General features: G+C 51.9%; 1 protein-coding gene across 11 annotated transcripts in view; it reads right to left on the minus strand.

Annotated features, from left to right (window-relative positions):
- The window catches only part of VRK3 (VRK serine/threonine kinase 3), a 52,870-nt gene that overhangs the window by 20,748 nt on the left and 9,926 nt on the right, over positions 1-22,196 (minus strand). For 9 of the 11 annotated variants that reach the window (XM_030941893.1, XM_030941891.1, XM_030941895.1 and 6 more), the window contains 7 exons: positions 21,942-22,081; positions 15,563-15,712; positions 13,868-14,167; positions 6,485-6,549; positions 2,884-2,953; positions 566-650; positions 189-294 (listed from right to left, as the gene is read on the minus strand). In XM_030941893.1, the coding sequence (XP_030797753.1) occupies positions 189-294; positions 566-650; positions 2,884-2,953; positions 6,485-6,549; positions 13,868-14,167; positions 15,563-15,712; positions 21,942-22,080 (915 nt within the window). In that variant the 5' untranslated portion in view covers position 22,081. The remainder of the gene's footprint in view (positions 1-188; positions 295-565; positions 651-2,883; positions 2,954-6,484; positions 6,550-13,867; positions 14,168-15,562; positions 15,713-21,941; positions 22,082-22,196) is intronic. The other 2 variants (XM_010369529.2, XM_010369532.2) reach the window with 1 other exon arrangement.

A 22,196-nucleotide genomic window follows, 5' to 3' on the forward strand; every position in this document is an offset into this window, starting at 1 on the left:
AGGGCCCTCCACAGGACTGACCCCCCAACAACTGGCTCTAACCACCTGCCATGTCAGTCAGTGAGCCAACCCCTAGTGTGCGGCAGAGGGAGGTGGGGGCCAGATGTGTCAATGACTAAAGAGCCTGCTAAACTAGGATCTGACGCGCCCTCCCCGACGCAGCAGCTCAGCAACTTCTGGGTACGCACCAGCCGGCAGGCCACCTGCAGCACAGACCTCTCTGACAGCACATGCTCTGGGCTGACATCCAGGGCCGACTGAAGGCTCCTCCCCAGGCTGGGTAACACCAAGAATCTGGAAGACACAAGCACCCCAGGAGGTGGGTGACGAACAGGGGAGAGAGGAGAACCGGCTGCCAAGGATGGACTGTGGCGGGGGCTGCAAGGTCCTGGTCCCAGGTGAGATGAAAGGTTCTGACTGGCTGGGCAGCAAACTGGGTCAAAACTACGAGAAGGCAGGAAGCAAAGAACTGGCCCACGGCTTCAGGGTCCCAGCCATGCCTGGACTCACGACAGGAAGAGGAGGAAAGGGGCCAGTGAGGCAAGCAGTGAGTAGAGCAGTTCACCTGTATTTGTCCTGGTGAACACCGAAACCCACGCAGGTAGGGACGGCCAGTCGCGGGGTCGAGTACAGCTTCTTCCACTTGTTGACTGCGGAAAGTAGGGGCTTGAGGTTAGAACACACCTAGTCCCAAGCCCATGGCAGTAAGAGCCAGTTCTCAGAGCAGAAGCAGAGTGCCCAGACTGCCTCTGAGTCTCTTTGTAGGAGATGACAACATTGTGGGTGGGTGACAGTGGGAAGGGGCTGGTGACGGGGCAGGCATGTGTGACCCATGAACGTCTGTGATCCAGGTCTGTAGGTGATGGGGTGAACATGGTGGTTCTGGAGGAAGCATATACAAATCTGGAGTGCAGAGATGGGATGACAGGGTTACTTCCAAATTCACACATAGAGCTAACAAGACCAACACGTGTCTAACCTAGCCATGACATCACCAGATTGTGCCTCTGCCTGTCTTCCAGATGTCAGTGGGGTGGAACAGAACCAATGGCAGCTGATGCTAGTTTAACAGCTGGCTGCCCAGGGAAGTCAGTCCTGATGGGTAGCATTTGCTAATTTCTTTTTTTTTTTTTGAGACGAAGTTTCACTATGTTGCCCTGGCTGGAGTGCAACGGCGCAATCTTGGCTCACTGCAACCTCTGCCTCCTGGTTTTAAGCGATTCTTCTGCCTCAGCCTCCCGAGTACCTGGGATTGCAGGCGTCTGCCACTAGACCTGGCTAATTTTATTTTTTATTTTTTATTTTTGAGATGCAGTCTTGCTCTGTCACCAGGCTGGAGTGCTGCGGTGTGATCTCGGCTCACAGCAACCTCCACCTCCCGGGTTTAAGCGATTCTCCTGCCTCAGCCTCTCGAGTAGCTGGGATCACAGGCACGCGCCACCACGCCCAACTAATTTTTGTATTTTCAGTAGAGACGGGGTTTCACCGTGTTAGCCAGGATGGTCACGATCTCCTGACCTCATGATCTGCCCGCTTTGGCCTCCCAAAGTGCTGGGATTACAGGCGTGAGCCACCGCGCTCAGCCCTTTTTTTGTATTTTCAGTAGCGATGTTTTGCCATGTTGGCCAGGCTGGTCTTCAACTCCTGACCTGAGGTGATCCACCCGCCTCGGCCTCCCAAAGTGTGGGGATTATAGGCGTGAGCCAGCATGCCCGGCTGCATTTGCTAATTTCTGCAGTGTAAATACACCTGCTATGGCCAACTCCAAGCTACCAACATGACATGACTGGAGGTGGGTCGGGGAGATACACAGCGGCAGCCGCCATGCAGCATTCTCTCCACACAGAGACAACAGTGCACACAACCTCACTGGCAGACATCACAGGACATGTAGGGAAATTATTAGAAAGTGATGAGTTTCTGAGGGTTCATTACCTTTGTTTTGAATATATCTGTAAGATTATATAATTTATTTATTTTATATATTTTTTGAGACTGAGTCTCACTCTATCGCCCAGGCTGGAGTGCAGTGGCATGATCTCAGCTCACTGCAACCTCCACCTCCCAGGTTCGAGTGACTCTCCCGCCTCAGCCTCCCGTGTAGCTGGGATTACAAGCACATGCCACCACGCCTGGCTAATTTTTGTATTTTTAGTAGAGATGGGGTTTCACCACGTTGGTCAGGCTGCTCTCAAACGCCTGATCTCAGGTGATCCACCCACTTCAGCCTCCCAAAGTGCTAGGATTACAGGCGTGAACCACTATACCCGGTCTATATAATTTAATTGCTAATACTGGCTATATGTAACTACCAGCTTGCCATCTTCCTGAAAATTTAATTTTTTTTTTTTTTTTGAGACAGGGTCTGGCTCTGTTGCCCAGGCTGGAGTGCGGTGGCACAATCACCACTGCAACCTCCGCCTCCCAGGCTCAAGCTCACTGCAACCTCCGCCTCCCAGGCTCAAGCAATCCTCCCACCTCAGCCTCTTGAGTAGCTGGAATCACAGGCGCATGCCACTACACCCGGCTAATTTTTGTGTTTTCAGTAGAGACAAGGTTTTGACATATTGCCCAGGCTGGTCTCAAACCCCTGGGCTCAAGTGATCTGCCCACCTTAGCCTCCCAAAGTGCTGGGATTATAGGCGTCAACCCATGCCCAGCCTGAAAATGTAATACTTGGCTTCCAAGAGCTGGTGTGAGCCAGCCACAAAACACACTGAGGCCTGAGGGGTGACAGGAGTCAGGTTATGGGCACAGATGGGAGCAAACCTGGACCTTTAATCTAAACCCACCCTTCTCATGCCAGCAGGTAGAAGCCAGGTGCTGTGACCACGCTGGCGCCCCCCTCACTCTCCCCTCCTTGCCCAGTTCCCTGCCAGGTACCTTGCAGAGGCTTGGCGGCCCGCTGGAAGAAGTTCTGCTCATTGAACAAGCGCCCATCCTTGGCATCCTGCTGGGGGACAGGAGAGGCAGAAGGCTGTCACACTGAAGTCTCAGACAAGGGCCCCCAGTTCCCACTGGCAATTTATTACTCCCTCGATGATGAGGTTCCTCACCGAGTCCCCACATCAGAGCCAGATTCCTCAGGTACTACACACAAACACACATCAGAGACTGCGAGCTACCTCCCAGTACCCAGGTTTCTTTTCTTTCTTTTATAAGAGCCACAGTGTTCCCTAGAATGTGGCGTTCAGCTTAAAAACTACGTTTCCGGCCGGGCGCGGTGGCTCAAGCCTGTAATCCCAGCACTTTGGGAGGCCAAGACGGGCGGATCACGAGGTCAGGAGATCGAGACCATCCTGGCTAACACGGTGAAACCCCGTCTCTACTAAAAAATACAAAAAATTAGCCGGGCAAGGTGGCAGTCGCCTGTAGTCCCAGCTACTCGGGAGGCTGAGGCAGGAGAATGGCGTGAACCCGGGAGGCGGAGCTTGCAGTGAGCTGAGATCCGGCCACAGCACTCCCGCCTGGGCAGCAGAGCGAGACTCCGTCTCAAAAAAAAAAAAAAAAAAAAAAAAACTACGTTTCCCAGCCTCCTTTGCAGTGAGGAATGACCACATGACCAAGTTCTGGCCAATGAGGATGTGAGCAGAAGAAACGTGGGCAACTTCCAGGTTATGCCCTTAAAAGGCTTTCCGTTCCTCTTCTGTTCCAGTTGGCTGCAATGCAGATGTGATGGTGGAAGCTGAAGCAGCCACTACAGCCCAAGAGATGCAGGTTATGCGTTGAAAATGTTGGTGCAAAAAGACAGAAGGAAACAGGGCCCCTTGTTTATAAAATCATCATATCAGCTCTGGAAAACTGCCCCTGATTTAAGTGAAAAAGCAATAAAAATATCATCTTGCTTAAGCCACTCTTAATATTGGGTATTTGTTAAAAATAACACCAATGGCCAGGCAGGGTGGCTCACGCCTGTAATCCCAGCACTTTGGGAGGCCAAGGCAGGTGGTGGATCACTTGAGGTTAGGAGTTCTAGATCAGCCTTGCCAACATGGTGAAACCCCGCCTCCACTAAAAATACAAAAATTAGCCAGGCGCGGTGGTGCGTGCCTGTAATCCCAGTTACTTGGGAGGCTGAGGCAGGAGAATTGCTTGAATCTGGGAGGCGCAGGTTGCAGTGAGCCAAGACTGCACCTTCAGCCTGGGTGACAGAGTGAGACTTTGTCTCAAAAAAAAACAAAAAACAAAAAAAACAGCCACCAAATATATATATATATATTTTTTTGAGATGGAGTTTCACTCTCGTTGCCCAGGCTGGAGTGCAATGGCACGATCTCGGCTCACTGCAACCTCTGCCTCCCAGGTTCAAGCAATTCTCCTGCCTCAGCCTCCGTAGTAGCTGGGATTATAGGCATGTGCCACCACGCCCGGCTAATTTTGTATTTTTAGTAGAGATAGGGTTTCTCCACGTTGGTCAGGCTGGTCTCGAACTCCCGACCTCAGGTGATCCACCTACCTTGGCCTCCCAAAGTGCTGGGATTACAGGCGTGAGCCACCGCACCCGGCACACCAAATATTTTAATTAAAACACAACTCGTGCAGCTGGGTTCTTAAGAGTACAGAGTCAGCTGGGTGTAGGTGGCTCACACCTGTAATCCCAGCACTTTCGGAGGTGAAGGTGGGAGGATCGCTCTACTAAAAAAAATACAAAAAGCTAGCCGGGCGAGGTGGCGGGCGCCTGTAGTCCCAGCTACTTGGGAGGCTGAGGCAGGAGAATGGCGTAAACCCGGAAGGCGGAGCGTGCAGTGAGCTGAGATCCGGCCACTGCACTCCAGCCCGGGCGACAGAGCAAGACTCCGTCTCAAAAAAAAAAAAAAAAAAAAACCCAACAAAAACCCAAAAGAACTAAATGACATAATGCTTGTGACACTCAGCACAGGGACTGTCACATAATAGGTTCTCAATAAGCAGGTGCTGCTACTGGTCATTAGTGAGCCTAGGTCCCTGCCCCAGCTCCTCCTCTTCTTGTCTTTCCTTTTCCCTTTTTGCGTCCTGGAGCCCTCCCCACGATGCCGGCGAAGCCCATAGTGACTGACGCGAGTGACGCGGGCACAGCCACGTAGGCCCTGAGCAATCTCACATGGGGTATTCATGCCTGCCCCACTCTCCCAAGCGGGCTGCTCCTTCAGGGCAGCAATTGGGTCTGACCCATCTCTGCAGATGTCCCCAGCACTCAGTTCACAGGAGGCTGCAGGAAAGGCTTGGTGAATGAATAAATGGATGGATGAACACCACTGGGCATTCAGCCCCCGACCTTTCGAATGCTTCAGAACAGAGCTGCCTTCCCAGTGGATGGGGAGGGTGAATGTCCTCTGGTCAGCCTGGTGCCCTGTGCTCCCCTCCCAGCCCATCCCTCTTCCTGATGGGACTGGGACATGGCACGGCCCCCACCAGACTGGGAGCTTCTCCAGGGCTAGGCCTGGGGCCAACTCTTCATCACCGAGTTTTGAGCCTCAGGAAATGCTGATGAGATCAGATGCACGAACAGAGAGCAAGGCTCTATTTCTAAGATGATGAGTGTAATTACAGTAGTAATAACAGGAACGGCTCAGGTTGACGAGGTGCATACTGTGCCAGGAACACCTGAACCACGCAGAGAAGCATTAAATGGGACACAGTAGCTGCCCTGCTGGGAGGATTCAATGAAGCAGTGCTTGTGAAACACAGCCCGGCTCAGGCCATGCCAGGCTCTCAAAGCAGGTGCTACCCATCACTAGTGAGCCTGGCTCCACAGCCCATGCTCTGACCCACTCTCATGGCCTCCATCTAGGGCGGAGGGAGGGCAACCCACCCAGCTGTCCCCAGTTTTCTGGGGTGTGAGATAATTCAGATAAACAAAAAGAAAATAAAAGTCACCCAAAATCCCAGCACCCAGAGATGATGGCGGGGCTATGAACCATGACGATGCCCTTCTGTTAGGCACCTCCTCTGTGTGGAAGGCATGACTCACCCTCGTGGCCACTCTCCCTTTCTCTGTTTCCTTTTGGCCCCACCCTCGAGCGCACATGTCTGACAGCTGAAACTCATGGTCGGCACCTGATGTGTGATTTCACTGAATCCTCAGCACGGGGACCCCATCTGATGGGTTCTCTGTTGGACCCCACACCCAGCATGGTGATACACAGTAGGTGCTCGATACGTGCATGCTGCGAGGCCGGCGGTAGGGGGCAGATGGGCCACACCCTGTGGGTATTAGCGGCTCCATTTCATGGATGAGGAAACTGAGTTCTGAGGGGGCTTGCCCAGGTCACACAGCCGGGGAGCATCAGAGCCAGACTCTGGCGGATCCAACTGTGGGTTTCTAACACCCCGGGATGATGGAGAACTGGGTGCCTGCCCCGTCCACGGTCTCATCGCTCCTTGCAGGTGGGGACCCTGGTCCCCAGCCGAGCTCTCCCAGCTGATAGAGGGGCTCAGAAGTCAAGGATGTGTTTGTGAAAGTCCCTGCCCTCCAAGCTGCCCCCCTACCTGCAGGGTCACTTACCAGTTTGAGCGAGAACTTTTGCTTCTGGGGTCCTGAGTCACAGGCGAGGGCGGAGGTGGGTGCAGCTATAGGGGAACAAACAAGGGAGGGAGGTTATAACAGCAGGGAAGGTCAGGGTCATCACCCCCAGACTTCCCAGCAATGAGGAGCAGCTCTGGTGCTCTGGTTCTGACAAGGTCAAGCGCACTCTTGGTTCTCACGACCTGCTGCTTCCTAGTTTTTTTGTTTGTTTGTTTTTCTTTTTTGTTTTTTTGAGACGGAGTCTCGCTCTGTCGCCCAGGCTGGAGTGCAGTGGCCGGATCTCAGCTCACTGCAAGCTCCGCCTCCCGGGTTCACGCCATTCTCCTGCCTCAGCCTCCCGAGTAGCTGGGACTACAGGCGCCCGCCACCTCGCCCGGCTAGTTTTTTTTTTTTTTTTTGTATTTTTTAGTAGAGACGGGGTTTCACCAGGTTAGCCAGGATGGTCTCGATCTCCTGACCTCGTGATCTGCCCGTCTCGGCCTCCCAAAGTGCTGGGATTACAGGCTTGAGCCACCGCGCCCGGTCCAAGCTTCCTAGTTTTAAATAAGCTTCTTCTCCCTCTTTCTCTCTGTCACTATCCAGCCATGCAGGAAGGGTTAATGCAGCAGGCCTGAGGCGGCTCTCCTGGCAAGGTCTGGGAGCCTGGATTCCGGCAGGGCTCCCAGAATCCCCTAAGTGAGTGGGGCTCGCTGAGCCTAAACTGCTTGTGCAATCACTGTGGTTTCTGTGCAACACCTTCTTTCCTCTGGGGAACCTGAAATGCAGATACATGTCAGACAGAGAGGGCCACATGACTGCTCCCCAGTAACAGCCCTGGGCACTGAGCCTCTGAGGAGCTTCCTGGTGGACAGTTCCCACGTACCGTCACAGCCTGTGGCTGGGGAATTAGGTGTGTCCTAGGCAGAGTGACCTCATCCAAGGCCACATCCCAGGGTGACCCAGGTCCAATGACTGATTAAGGTGGACATAAAGGCCCAGCCTCTCCTGGCCCAACATGGACCCACGCTGAAGGACCACTTTTGCTCCAGAGCCCTGCAGGGTCAGCTGAGGCCATCACTGGGCTGCATCACAGCGCCGCCTCCCGCTCTGCCCTCCCTACAGCGCCGCCTTCTGCTCTGCACCGCCTGCTTCCTTACCCCTCCCTGGGTTCTGATCCCTGAGGCAGCTCCCCATAAGCACCCTGTCCGCTTGTTCCTCGACACAGCCTGCTCCAGGAGCCCTTACTGTTCATTTACAGACCCCACCACGTCTCCAGCCCTGTGCTAAGTGTGGGCTTCACATGCATCGTCCCATCTGACAGATGAGGAGAGAGGCCAAGAAAAGCCAGGCTGGCCAGGGTTCAAATCCCAGCTCCTCCCTCTACTCTCTGTGTGACTTTGGGCCTCCATATGCATGTCTGTAAGATCGGAGCAATAAGGCCTACCCGGAGACTGGCTGCAAGGACTCAACAGACAGGCAGGAGTAAGAGCAGCACCAGCGATGTGTGCAGCAAGAGTCTGCATCCCCCTGCACGTACACTGCTCTGTGAACCCACTCAACCCAGAGCCCAGCACGGAGCCTGGAGTGTCAGGATTGCTCCACAGGTGGCAGCCCTAAAATATCCCCAGGTGGCAGCCCTAAAATATCCCCATAACACCAGGGCTCCGTAGCTGGGGAGTGGCAGAGCTGGCTCGACCTGGGTCCATGAGCTGAGCTACTGTCACCCGCGCACCCTGACTCATGCTGGTGTCCCTCCTTCCTCTGCTCTCATCGTTCCCACCCTCCCTTCCCCATCGAGGCTGGTATCATCTCAGACACTGGGCAGAAGGACGGGGGGTGACAAAGTCACCAAGAAGCCGTCCTTGCCCTCAAGAAGCTCCAGCTGCAGCAGGGTTGGGAGCCAGCTCTACACGTTCAAGGCCAAGGGTGCTCTGAGCCCAGGGGAGGAGAGAGAGACATATGCAGGACCCGCATCTTGGGGAAAGAGAGATCCTTTCCAGCTGTGGGGAGAGCACTGGGGGGATCATGCTGGAGCAGGCCGTGACATCATGACCAAGCATCCGCCCCTGTCTGGAACACAGGCACAGGAACAGTACCTGTCTCTCACAGGCACCATGAGGTCAATGACAATGCGTACATGCCTGGCACTCAGAGGCAGGCAGGAAAAGCTGGCAATTTGATACAATTTTCCTGCACTGCTTTGCAGATTATAGAAAGCTTTTCTCTTTAACTTTTCTAACTGGCCCTGCTGCCAACAGCCTGGAAAGCCAGCTGGGCAATTTCCAATGTAGAGGGAGTCAAGGGAGGCCACAAGGGAAAACGGGCTTGGCCAAGGGCCCCAACAGAGCCGGGCCACAAGCCCAGGGCTCTAGACTCTGTGATCTAGGGTGGCAGATCCAGGTTTCTGCTTGACAGAAATCTGACACATGGAAAAACTCTATGTGTGCCAAATGAAGACCTGGGAGTGCCAGGCAGGCAGGTGAGAGCCTCCCCTTGCCAAAGTCAGCCGGTCCTAAACTTAGAGCAGGAGCACTGTTCTGGGACCCATCCTGACCCTAACACCAGGAAGCATGTACACAGCGCTGGCTATTTTCCCGGCATCACTCTACTCATTTCACTCTCCTGACTGCAGCCCTGTGAGGGCAGTAGCATTACCATCTCCCCTCTGCAGATGAGGAAACTGAGGCACAGGGTCACGCTGTCATTTGAAAGGTCAAGCGACAAGTGGCCAGCAGAGGCAGCCCAGCCCACTGCTGAGCTCCAGGGTGTCCCATGCCTTCTACCTCCCGAGGCCCTGCTGGGGACCCTGACTGACTTCTCCCTTCTGGCCTCCAGAAGGAACCAGCATAGCCAACACCTAAACTCTGTACCCAGTGATTCTAGACTTCTGGCCTCTAGAGCTGCAGGAGAATAAGCATGTGCTGTGTTAAACCACTCATCGTGGTAACTTGTTACAGCGGCCACAGGAAACTAACGCAAGCCCCATCTTCCATCCGTGAAGGCAGAGGCTGTGGAGGGCAGCGTGTGCCTGACCCTGAGCTGCTACTCACGGACAGCTCTCCGCAGCATACCGCAGTGAGCAGCTGCAGGGACTCATGTGACTGACGACAGATGGTGGTTCTCCCACACAGCTCCGGGGAGGCCCAGGAGTATGACATTATAATTCAGTACTGGACAGAGAGATAAGGGTTAATCAAGTGCTTAGAGCATGGTGCGGAGAGTGGGATAAAAGTGTCCACTGCTCGAATAACCGTAATGATTCAGCTTGTTCTTGTTTTATTGTTATTGCTTTAAACTACGGGACACACAACTCCACCATCTCTTCTCGACTGGTGCAAACTGGCAGAAGAAAAGGGCGATTTGCTCTGGGGCGATGCCACCCAATGGTGGTGTGACCCAAATGCAAGCTCCGCGTCAGCAGGGCCTTCGCCAGCCCTGCTCCCCCTGCACTGTGTCTGTGATGGCACCATGGCCAGGCACACGGTAGGTGCTGCTTAAGGATCCACTGAGCCGCCGGGCGCAGTGCTCACGCCTGTAATCCCAGCACTTTGGGAGGCCGAGGCAGGAGGATGGCTTGAGGCCAAGACTTTGAGATCAGCCTGGCCAACATAGTGAGATCATCTCTACTTTAAAAAATAAATAAATAAAGGGACTGCTGAAGGAATGGATGGCTCAGGCAGGCTGGGCGCTGGGGTTTGCTATTTTTATCAAACAACCCGAGTCATAAAACGCAACACCGGAACCACATTGGCCCAGAGTAGCCCCTTCCTGTGCTTTCACTGTGGGTTTCCGGGGAGGGTAAGTGTGCTTTCTTTTCTCAGGAGCTCCTGGCCCAGTGTGTTTTCCTCTCCTTCTCCCTCTTCCTTCCCCGCCCTCCTGCCCTCTCCCCACTCTGCTCTCTCACCTCAATCTCTTTCTCACGGTTGCTTTTCATCCCTCTCCCTTTCTCCTCCCTCTGTGCTCCTCGGCCCCTCATTCCTTCTCATCCAGATCCCTTCTCGCTCTTTCTCCCCGACCTCTCCTGCTTTCTCTCCCGTTCTTGGGAGAAGCCAGAGTGCCTGCGTTCAAATCCCAGCTCTACAACTTCCAGGCTGTGTGCCTTTGGACAAGTAGCTTCCCCTCTCTGTGCCCCAGTTGTAGGATGGGGTAATACGGGTGCCTATCTCACAGTGTGGCTGGCAGCATTGCATGGGTAAGACACAGAGAGTTCCCAAAGTGTCTGGCATGGGATCCTGCCTGTTAATCCCAGCACTTTAGGAGGCTGAGGCGGGAGGATCGCTTGAGCCTGGGACGTTGAGGCTGCAGTGAGCCGTGACTGCACAACCGCACTCCAGCCTGGCTGATGGAGCAAGACTCCGTCTCTTAAAAATAAAAGTGCTGGCACAGGCGAGGGCTCCCTAGGTGTTAGCCACGGTCCTCTTTCTCTTGCTCCTGCTTGGTCTTGGTCACACTCTTTCCCCTCTCCGTCACCTTTCCTGGCCCTGCCTATCTGTCCCTGTTATTAACACTGCCTCCCTCTGCCTCGGAAGGACCCTGTACAGTTTTCCAAGCGCTTGGCCTCCATCTCCTATCATCATTTGAGCCAACAGCCCAAGGAGACAGGGGGCAAGGCTTCATCTCACTTTTCCAGTGGGGGACATCAAGGCATAGAGTGCCTGAGCTGTTCGCTGGGGCTCCCTCAGCGTGTTGGAGCCAAGTCAGGACTCAGATTCGGGGCTGTCTGAAACACCAGCTGTCCTGCCCGCCCGCCCATACTCCAAGGCAGGGAGGGCCAACGGAAGGCTCAAAATTGCCCACGCTTGTGGGCACTTCCAAATCAAAGATTTCCTGTCGAAATCCAGGTTTCAAGCTTTTCCTGAAAAACCTGGAAGATTCTGGAGCCCAGAGCCTAGCTAATAATTCACACCTCTGGGATCCATGTTCTTCATGTATAAAACGGGGATAGGGATAGTACTGATACCCTAAGGCTGTGGTGAGAATGTAGCAAACCTCTGTCCATCAAATAACTTGTAAGCAAATATTCACGGCAGCGTTACTCATAATAGCCCACAGTGGAAACAACCCACACGCCCATCAGCTGCTAAGTGGCTAAGCCACACGGGGTGCCCCCATACCGTGGAATATCACGCAGCCGTAAAATGACTGTGGCAGTGACGCGCCATGGCATGGATGCACCTTGGGCACATGCTGCTGAGTGAGGGATGCCAGACACAAGCGGCCACACAGTGCAGGACTCCGCTTCTGTGAACACCCAGAAGGGACAAATCCACAGAGGGAGAAAGGCGGTTAGTGGCTAATAGTGGATGGGAGGAGAGAAAAATGGGAGCGATGGCTCAAAGGTACTGAGTTTCTTTTTGCGGTGACAGAAACGTCCTGGAATTAGATAGTGATGATGGTTGCACAACACTGTGAATATCCTGAAGGCCACTCAGTTGCACCCTTTAAAAGAATGAATTTTCGTGGTGGCTCACGCCTGTATTCTCAGTACTTTGGGAGGCCGAGGCAGGTGGATCACTTGAGGTCAGCAGTTCAAGACCAGCCTGGCCAACATGGTAACACCCTGTCTCTACCAAAAATACAAAAGAAAAAAAAAAGAAAAAAAATTTAGCCAGGTGTGATGACATGTGCTTATCATCTTAGCTACTTGAGAGGCTGAGGCAGGAGAATTGCTTGAACCCAGGAGGTGGAGGTTATAATGAGCTAAGATCACGCCACTGTACTCCAGTCCAGGCGACAGAGCAAGACTCTCTCTCAAAAATAAATAAATAAATAAACAAACAAATAAATAAATAAATAAATAAAATAATAAAGGAATAACTTTTTTTTTGAGACGGAGTCTCGCTGAATAACTTCTTTTTTTTTTTTGAGACAGAGTCTCCCTCTGTCACACAGGATGGAGTGCAGGGGCGCAACCTCGGCTCACTGCAAGCTCCACCTCCCTCATTCATGCCATTTTCCTGCCTCAGCCTCCCGAGTAGCTGGGACTACAGGTGCTTGCCACCTCGCCCGGCTAATTTTTGTATTTTTAGTAGAGACGGGGTTTCACTGCGTTAGCCAGGATGGTCTCTATCTCCTGACCTCGTGATCCACCCATCTCGGCCTCCCAAAGTGCTGGGATTACAGGTGTGAGCCACCGCGCCCGGCCAATAAAAGAATAACTTTTATGTGAGTTTTATCTCAATTAAAAAGCTCCAAAAAGAAAAGAAAGGAGGCCGGGCGCGGTGGCTCAAGCCTGTAATCCCAGCACTTTGGGAGGCCGAGACGGGCGGATCACGAGGTCAGGAGATCAAGACCATCCTGGCTAACATGGTGAAACCCCGTCTCTACTAAAAATACAAAAAACTAGCCGGGCGACCTGGCGGGCGCCTGTAGTCCCAGCTACTCGGGAGGCTGAGGCAGGAGAATGGCGTGAACCCGGGAGGCGGAGCTTGCAGTGAGCTGAGATCTGGCCACTGCACTCCAGCCTGGGCGACAGAGCAAGACTCCGTCTCAAAAAAAAAAAAAAAAGAAAAGAAAGGAAAAGAAAAACCCATGTAAAGTGCTTAGAACAGGCCTGGCCTTGCAGAAGCACTCAATATTTAGTACAGTTAATACTAACACTACTGCCATAATTATTTTCCTCCTTGTAACAGAGCCCGGGATTTTCAGCCTCATGCCTCCCTCCTCCCCTTCCATTCCACACCTGGGCGAGCGGATGAGCAAGCCTGGGTGCTCCCTCCTTTGGGGTCTGCATCCACAAGACTCAAACCATGCGTGGTGTTGGCCCGTGTGGCGGAACCCTCAGTTCAGCCCCACCCCCAACTACGATGAAACACCTGGCCAGTCTCCTGTCCTCACTCTCAAGGCATCTCAGATCTGCATGGGAGGCCTGCCTGCTCTCCGCAGAGCCCGCCATTATGTAAGCAATAAACCTCTCCTATCCTCTTGGTGTGTGTGTGACATCATCAGCCTCGATGTTTCAACCAAATCTTAGGTGAGGATCCATCCTCTCTCTGCACACTGGCCAGAAAACAATCATCCTTAGCACGCAACCCCTGGGCCTCCCACATGCCAACAGCAGGCGGGCTGAAAAGGGGCACACTTCACACAGGGCACATGCCTTCCAACTGGCCACAGTCCCCACCACGCCCAACTGCCTTACTCCAGCCTGCGGCACTCATTCCCACTGTTGCCCGGCCCTGCTAGTGGGTAGGTGTAGAGTCCTAGGTCTAAGAGAAAGTTGCCTAGCGGCAGGTCTGCAGCTAGGGACATGACTTCCATTCCCATTCTCAGGAAGGGGTCCCCTCCCACTGTCCTAGCGCTGAGACGACCCAGTCCCTGGCCGCCCATGGACACAGCGCACCTTCATAGAGAACGCCCTGGCCACCCATGGACACAGCATACCTTCATAGAGAATGTCCTGGTCGTCCCTGGTCTGGAGGAACTTCAGCTTCCACTGTCGCCCACTCTTGTCTGTCAGCACTGTCCCTGTGGGCAAAGCTTCAAGTGAGGTGGTCACCCGGCTCCGCTTCAGCGTCTGAGGGCTCCGCTTCAGTGTCTGAGGGCTCTGCCTGGTCTTCTGAGGGCTGCAGCTGGTCTTCTGAGGGCTCTGCTTGGTTTTCTGAGGGCTGCAGCTGGTCTTCTGAGGGCTCTTCCTGGTCTTCTGAGGGCTGCTTTTGGGGGTTGGGGGTCTGCTCCCAGAGCCTGCAGGAGGATGGTCAGAATAAAGCAAAAGCACCATCCAGGAGAGAAAAGTTGGATGGGGAGTGAAACAGCATGCAAACTACTGTTCCTTTATGAATTCGTTCATTCAACAAACACTTCCTTGGACCTTCTATGAGTCAGGCCTTTGAATGATGACATTGGGGTACAAGATAGAAATCGGACCTGCATCCTTCCCTCAGGAGTGCCCAGTTTGGTGGGCAAGTCTACTCTAGACATAGCCAGTCAGAGGCGGGTCTGAGATAGAGCAGCACAGACAGATATTATGGCCCAAAAGAGAAAGAGGTCCTGCCTGGAGAAGTCAGGGTAGGCTTCCTGGAGGAAGGGATGTCAGAGTTGGGTCTTGTTGGATGAGTAGAAGTTTGCCAGGGAAAAAAGGACATTCTAGACATTTACACAAAAACATCCTGAAAAAGGACTCAGTCCTGAGATAGAAAGGGGCCAAAATATTTGTTAGACCAAAGCCCTGCCCTGGAAGGGTTCCTAGACTGGCAAGAGAATGGGGCGGGTGTGGTGGCAGACAGATTTGGACACAGGAAAAGACATCGTTTACTCCGTTCCTCCCACCCACCATCCCCTAAAGGCAAGTAATGGCAAGAGGCCTCCGGGCCCAGAGAATAATGAGGAGCGAAGGGGACACCTCACATTGCCACTGCGGCTGTGGCTTCAGATCCAGGGGCCCAGCGAACAGAAGGAACACAGTCCTCAGGCCTCCCGTGTCCTGGGCACTGGCTGGGCACAGGGAATATACACAAGTTGTGCTGGGTCCTTGCCCGCAAAGGGCCCCCCGTCCAGAAAGTGAGGCAGAAAGGCCCGTGGAGCCTAGAGTGACATGTGCTCCAATGAAGGCTGCAGCAGGCATGGGGGTGCCAGACAAAGAGGCTGGAAAGAGGCTCTGGTGGACGATGAGGAGGTCTGAATGCGAGCCTATGGCACTCAAGAGAAGCTTCCTAGAGACCAGACCAGCTGAGTGGCAGTACACAAGGCCAAGACAGAAGGTGAGAGTGTCCTGGGCTGAGGGAACAGGCTTAGCAAAGACCAAGGTTAATCTTCAAAAGTGTTTTCTGGGCAAAGACTGTGTTGAGGGCTAAAGCAGGAACCAGGCCACACAGATGCCAGACTGAAGAGCTTGGTCTGAGGGCACTAGGAACAAAAGGAGGCTGTGTGCAGGGTGGGGCCGGGGCAGCTCTGGATGCCAAAAGACCCATCTGGGGCCATTCAGAGGCAGACTGGAGGGGGAGATGGGAAGCTGGAGTCAGAGAACAGGCAGGCATGGATGATGTTTGAGCCAGGACTGTGGCAGTTTTGTCCCAAAGATCATTAGACAACCCAACTTTGCTCCACTTAGAGTCAGGCCAGATGGACCTTAACTCTTACCTTTGGATCTCTCAGAGGAACTCAGAGTATCTTCAGACTCAGAACTGTCACCATCTGAGAAGAGGGATAATCGGGGAGAGGTGACGGTGCTGGACCATTTCACTTTCTTAGGAGAGGTTTCAAAACTGGAGTTCAGCCCTCTCTTTGAGCCTAAAGAAAGGCAGACAAAATGCAGACTGGAGTTACAAAGGCCCCTTTGCAGGCTCCACTGGATTGGGAGCCCTGAGGTTATATTCAGCTATGCTCTTCTCTTTGGCCCTCAATACCAATTCTTGTTTCTTCTATCACATAAATATCTAAGTAAACTGTTCCTTTTAGTTGTTCTCTCCTTCTTAGGTCTTAGCCTCTCTCGTATCTTCCAGTACTTTGCCACTCTGTGTCCTTTCCACATAATTTCTGTATATGCACATATATTTGAGATGGTGTCTCACTCTGTTGCCCAGGCTGGAGTGCAGTGGTACAATCTTGGCTCATTGCAACCTATGCCTCCTGGGTTCAATCAATTCTCCTGCCTCAGCCTCCCAAGTAGCTGGGATTACAGGCATGCATCAACATGCTCAGCTAATTTTTACAGTTTTAATAGAGACAGGGTTTCACCATGTTGACCAGACTGGTCTTGAACTCCTGACCTCAAGTAATCCACCAGCCTCAGTCTTCCAAAGTATTGGGATTACAGGCATGAGCCACCATGCCCAGCCTCTTCCATGTAATTTCTTAAAATTTATCTTCCAGTTAACTAATTCTCCCTTCAGCTATGTCTAGTCTGCTGTTTAAACCACCCACTGAGGTTCTGATTACAACGATTTTGTATACAGACACACACACATACATACATATACACATATATACACACAAAATGATTGTGTATATATATACACATATATACATATATAGACACACACATATACATATATGCACATATAATCATTAGAGTTATTTGGTTCCTTCTCTTATTTGCCTGTGCAACTTTAACCTATTCCTTCACTATACTTTCAATTTGTTATTTTATTTATTTAAATGTATTAAGCATGCTTTGTAAACATTCTCATCTATTAATTCTAAAGTCTGTGGTCTTGGCAGGTCTGATTCTGTAGTTTGTTGTTTCTGCTGACTCTCAGGCTAGCTTATTTCCTGGTGTCTTTGTAAATTAACAGAGACTGGTGCTTATGTTCCTTGGACATTGACCTGTGGTAATTCCCTGAAGTTTGTCTTTAAAGGATGTTTTCCAAGAGAAGATTTGTTTATATCAGGCAGGGAGTGGTACCCACATCTCACCACTTTAAGTTAAATGTTCAGCTTGCATTTTGGGGGACCACACAGATCAGTGTGAATTCTGGCCCCAAACTGGTGAGAATGTAAATTCTTGATTAGGAATTCTCAAAGAAGGCTGGGCGTGGTGGCTCATGCCTGTAATCCCAGCACTTTGGGAGGCTGGGGCAGGTGGATCGCCTGAGGTCAGGAGTTTGAGGCCAGCCTGTCCAACACGGTGAAACCCTGTCTCTACTAAAAATATAAAAATTAGCTGGGTGTGGTGGCAGGTGCCTGTAAACTCAGCTACTTGAGAAGCTGAGGCAGGAGAATCACTTGAACATGGGAGGTGGAGGTTGCAGTGAGCCAAGATTACACCACTGCACTCCAGCCTGGGTGACAGAGCAAGACTGTCTCAAAAAAAAAAAAAAAAAAAAAAAAGGAATTATCAAAGAAGACATTCCTCCTTTTTTTACCCACCACCAAGGCTGACAAATATCTCCACCAATTTTCTCAGTGGAACAATTACTTTTGCTGTAGTTCACCCACTGAGGAGCCCCCAATTTAAGAGGAGGTTAAGAACATGTCCTTTCTTGTTAGTTGACACTGACTAACTCAGCCAGCACGGTTGGTCCCTGGGCTACTGGAATGGCCTCCTAACTGGTTTCCATGCCTCAAATTCATTTTCCACACAGAGAAGCCAAAGAAGTCTTTTCAAAATGCAAAGCCTATCGTGTTGCCTACTTGGCAGAAGCTCTTCCACAGCTCTCCACATCACCAACGGTTAAAACCAAACTCCTTCCCGTGGCCCTGCCTGTCTTCCCCCAGGCGGAAATGTTCCTTACTCCTCCAGTGTGCCTGGCTTCCTTCACCTCACATCTGCTCCCCATATCACGTCCCAGTGCCTAGAACACATGTGCCAACTCCTACCTTGCTCATTCTTTTTTTTTTTTTTTTTTTTTTGAGATGGCGTTTTGCTCTTGTTGCCCAGGCTGGAGTGCAATGGCACAATCTCGGCTCACCGCAACTTCTCCCTCCCGGGTTCAAGTGATTCTCCTGCCTCAGCCTCCCGAATGAGTAGCTGGGATTACAGGCATGTGCCACCTCGCCCGGCTAATTTTCTATTTTTAGTAGAGACGGGGTTTCTCCATGTTGGTGAGGCTGGTCTCAAACTCCCGACCTCAGGTGATCAGGCTGCCTCAGCCTCACAAAGTGCTGGGATTACAGTTGTGAGCCACTGTGCCCGGCCCATTCTTTTTCATCCTTAGCTCAATTCGAACTTTACCCACTTAGGGAGGTTTTCCCTGATGCCCCGAAAAACATGTTCCCTTATACGTGTTCCAGGGTCCATTCAGTTCCCCTCTGTTATCATGCAACCTACTGATAATCATTTACGGCCGGGCGTGGTGGCTCAAGCCTGTAATCCCAGTACTTTGGGAGGCCGAGACGGGTGGATCACGAGGTCAGGAGATCGAGACCATCCTGGCGAACGCGGTGAAACCCCGTCTCTACTAAAAACTACAAAAAATTAGCCGGGTGAGGTGGCAGCGCCTGTAGGGAGGCTGAGGCAGGAGAATGGCGTGAACCCGGGAGGCGGAGCTTGCAGTGAGCTGAGATCCAGCCACAGCACTCCAGCCTGGGTGACAGAGCGAGACTCCGTCTCAAAAAAAAAAAAAAAAAAAAAAAAAAATCATTTACTCAATGTCTGTCACCTTACTGAGCTGTAAAAACTATGAGAGAACAGAAACCATGGCTGTCTCGTTTCTTACCATAATCCTCAGGACAAATACAGCACCTCAGCACATGGCCGGTTACTCATACATATTTGCCATCTGATGACTGAGGGAGTGAATAACGAACTGGGCTCTAGGTTAGCATTAGGAAAGGCAGAGGTTGGGTTAAGAACTGACTGTGGCCGGGCACGGTAGCTCATGCCTGTAATCCCAACACTTTGGGAGGCCAGATGGGTGGATCACCTGAGGTCAGGGGTTCAAGACCAGCCTGGCCAACATTGTGAAACCCAGTTTCTACTAAAAATACAAAAATTAGCCAGGTGTGGTGTTGCACGGCTGTAATACCAGCTACTAGGGAGGCTGAGGCAGGAGAATCGCTTGAACCTGGGAGGTGGAGGTTGCAGTGAGCCGAGATTGTGCCACTGTACTCCAGCCTGGGTGACAGAGGAAGACTCTGTCTTAAAAAAACGAAGGCTGGGCGCACTGGGTCACGCCTGTAATCCCAGCAGTTTGGGAGGCCGAGGCGGGTGGATCACGAGGTCAAGAGATCGAGACCATCCTGACTAACACAGTAAAACCCCGTCTCTACTAAAAATACAAAAAATTAGCCGGGCGTGGTGGCGGATGCCTGTAGTCCCAGCTACTCAGGAGGCTGAAGCAGCAGAACGGCGAGAACCCGGGAGGTGGAGCTTGCAGTGAGCCGAGATCGTGCTACTGCACTCCAACCTATGCGACAGAGCAAGACTCCGTCTCAAACAAAACAGAACACAACACAACAAAAAAAACACTCTGACTCTCAAGTTGGGCCAAGGCCAACGCTGTTCACATTTGCCTGGAACTGTGTAGATGAAGAAGTCAACCTGAGACCTCAAGGCAGTAAGCATGGGAACAAAAGCCATATGCTAAGGATGGCTCAGTGGAAAGAGAGAAGAGCCTGGGTCCCTTAGGGCATCATAGGGACACCATCCCAACACTCACTGTCTCCTTTTTTCAGTAAGAAAAATATTGCTCTACATACTTGCCAGTGAAAGAAAAGAAAAATAAACCCAATCATTTGTTTAAACCCTTGTCACAGCATTTTCTGTTATTTGCAGCTAAATACACTCCCAAATGATAAAACGAATGTCACTCAACTCCCCGCCACGTATGCTGACTGCCTTCTGCACAACTGTCCGATGGATAAACCCTCTTTAATTTACCAATACTGTATCTGGGCTTGGGCCTTCCAGTGAGCAAGACTGACTACTGATATTTAATTCATTCAACCAGTCACTAAGATTTCTCAGCACCTGATACCATGCCAGGCACAGACCCAGGTGCTGTGCTAACAGCAGGCTACAAAACCACCATCAACACAGGTTACAGAAACACAAAAAGTTTCTGTCCTTATGGAGCTTACAGAAGAAGCAATATAAGTAAAATACTGTATTTAATAGGATTGAGACAAGTACCAAAAACAAATACACAGCAAGGAAGGGGGACAGGATCATTGCATAGAGGAAAGATGCAACTTTAATTAGTAGTGGCAGGGAAAGTGTCTCTGAGAAAGTGACAACTGAATAAATACCTGAAGGCATGGATGGGCGCAGTGGCTCATGTAATCCCAACACTTTGTGAGGCCGAGGCTGGTGGATCACTTCAGGCCAGGAGTTCAAGACCAGCCTGGCCAACATGGTGAAACCCCATCTCTACTGAAAATACAAAAATGAGCCGGGCATGGTGGTACATACCTGTGATCCCAGCTACCTGGGAGGCTGAGGCACAAGAATCACTTGAACCCAGGAGGCGGAGGTTGCAGTGAGCTGAGATTGTGCCACTGCACCCCAGCCTGGGTGACAGAGCAAGACTCAGTCTCAAAAACAAAAACAAAAATAAAAACAACAAAAAACAAAACCCGAAGGCAGTGAGAGAAAGAGTGGGGCATGCAGGCCCATAAGGGAAGAGGCATTCAGGAGGGAGCGGGAAGCGCACAGGCTGAAGCCCAGGCATGCTGAGGTGTGGAGGGGCAGCCGGGAGGCCGGTGCAGCTAGAACGGCGCAGTCAACAGCAGGAGGGTTGGGAGGTGGGGTCTGAGGGGAAATGGGGATCTGGTCCCATCGCCTCACGTGGGAAAGTATGAGCAGAGGAATGACGGGCTCTGACTCTGTATTCATAGGTTCCCTCTGGCAGCTGCATGAAGACGACTACAGGGACAAGAGAGGGGAGCCGAGGGCAAAAAGGCTTCTTCTGCACAAGAGAGGTGAGGGCAAGGGGTGTGGGAGGTGCGGGGAAGGAAGTGGGTTGATACTGCACTGATTGTAAAGAGGGAGCCAACAAGATTTGGGTGGGTCATGGGGTGGGAGACAAAGAGAACAAATGGATGACCCCCAGGGTCCGGCCTGAGAAACTGGATGGAGTGCTATTCACGGCAGAGGGGAAGTCTATGGCAGGGCAGGCGGCACGAACACCAGGAGCTCAGGTGAAGGCAAGTTCAGACTGAGATGTGATCAGGACATCCAACACAGGTTAAGCATCCCAAATCCAGAAATCTGAAATGCAAAATGCTCCAAAATCTGAAACTTTGAGTGCCAACAGGATGCTCAAAGGAAATTTCACTGGGCTACTGTGGAATTCAGTTTTTTTTTTTTTTTTTTTTTAATCGAGTCTCACTCTGTTGCCCAGGCTGCAGTGCAGTGGTGCAATCTTGGCTCACTGCGACCTCCGCCTCCTGGGTTCAAGTGATTCTCCTGCCTCAGACTCCCAAGTAGGTGGAATTACAGGTGTGTGTTACTATGCCAGCTAATTTTTGTATTTTTTTTTTGAGACAGAGTCTCGCTCTGTTGCCCAGGCTGGAGTGCAGTGGCAGGATCCCAGCTCACTGCAAGCTCCGCCTCCCGGGTTTACGCCATTCTCCTGCCTCAGCCTCCCGGGTAGCTGGGACTACAGGCGCCTGCCACCTCGCCCGGCTAGTTTTGAGCCACTGTGCCCAGCCAGATTTCAGATTTTTGAATCAGGATGCTCAACCAGTAAATACAATGCAAATATTCCAAAATCTGAAAAAATCCAAAATGAGAACACTTCCGGTCCCCAACATTTCGGATAAGGGATACTCAACCTGCAGGTGCCAAGCAGGCAGGCTACACATATATCTCCTCCAAGCAGGGGAGTCCAGGCTGGCTGGAGATAGAAATGAAGGAATTGTTAACATGGAAAGAGTGTCCAAAGCCATGAGGCCAATAAGAGGCCAAGGGACTGAGGGTAGCCAGAGGGGTCCAGTCCGGAGGCCTGGGCTTCTCCAGGATCAGGACAAGGTCAGACAGGCTGCAAAGGCATCCTCCCTCCCCACCTCCCCAGACACACACACACGTGCATGCACCTCATCCCCACTGCAGAAATGGGCTCAAAGCTCTGGTTCTTACCTTGGAAGGATGACACATGCGGACTGACAGAGGTTTCGGACCCCACATGCTCCTCTATGGGCAGAGAATTTCCACAGTAGGGGCAGAACTTGAATGCCGCTTGGATACTTTTGCCACAGTCTGGACAGAAGGAGATCATGCTACAAAACAGTATGAACAAACGCAAAGTCAAACAGGCCAGCTGAAAGTCAGTGGAAGTATTGTTGGAGAACTGCTCTTAATCACAGGGTGAGTGTGCAGGAGGCATAGCCAGGG

The sequence above is a fragment of the Rhinopithecus roxellana genome, chromosome 12, assembly GCF_007565055.1.
Source record: "Rhinopithecus roxellana isolate Shanxi Qingling chromosome 12, ASM756505v1, whole genome shotgun sequence".
Taxonomy (NCBI): Eukaryota; Metazoa; Chordata; class Mammalia; order Primates; family Cercopithecidae; genus Rhinopithecus; species Rhinopithecus roxellana.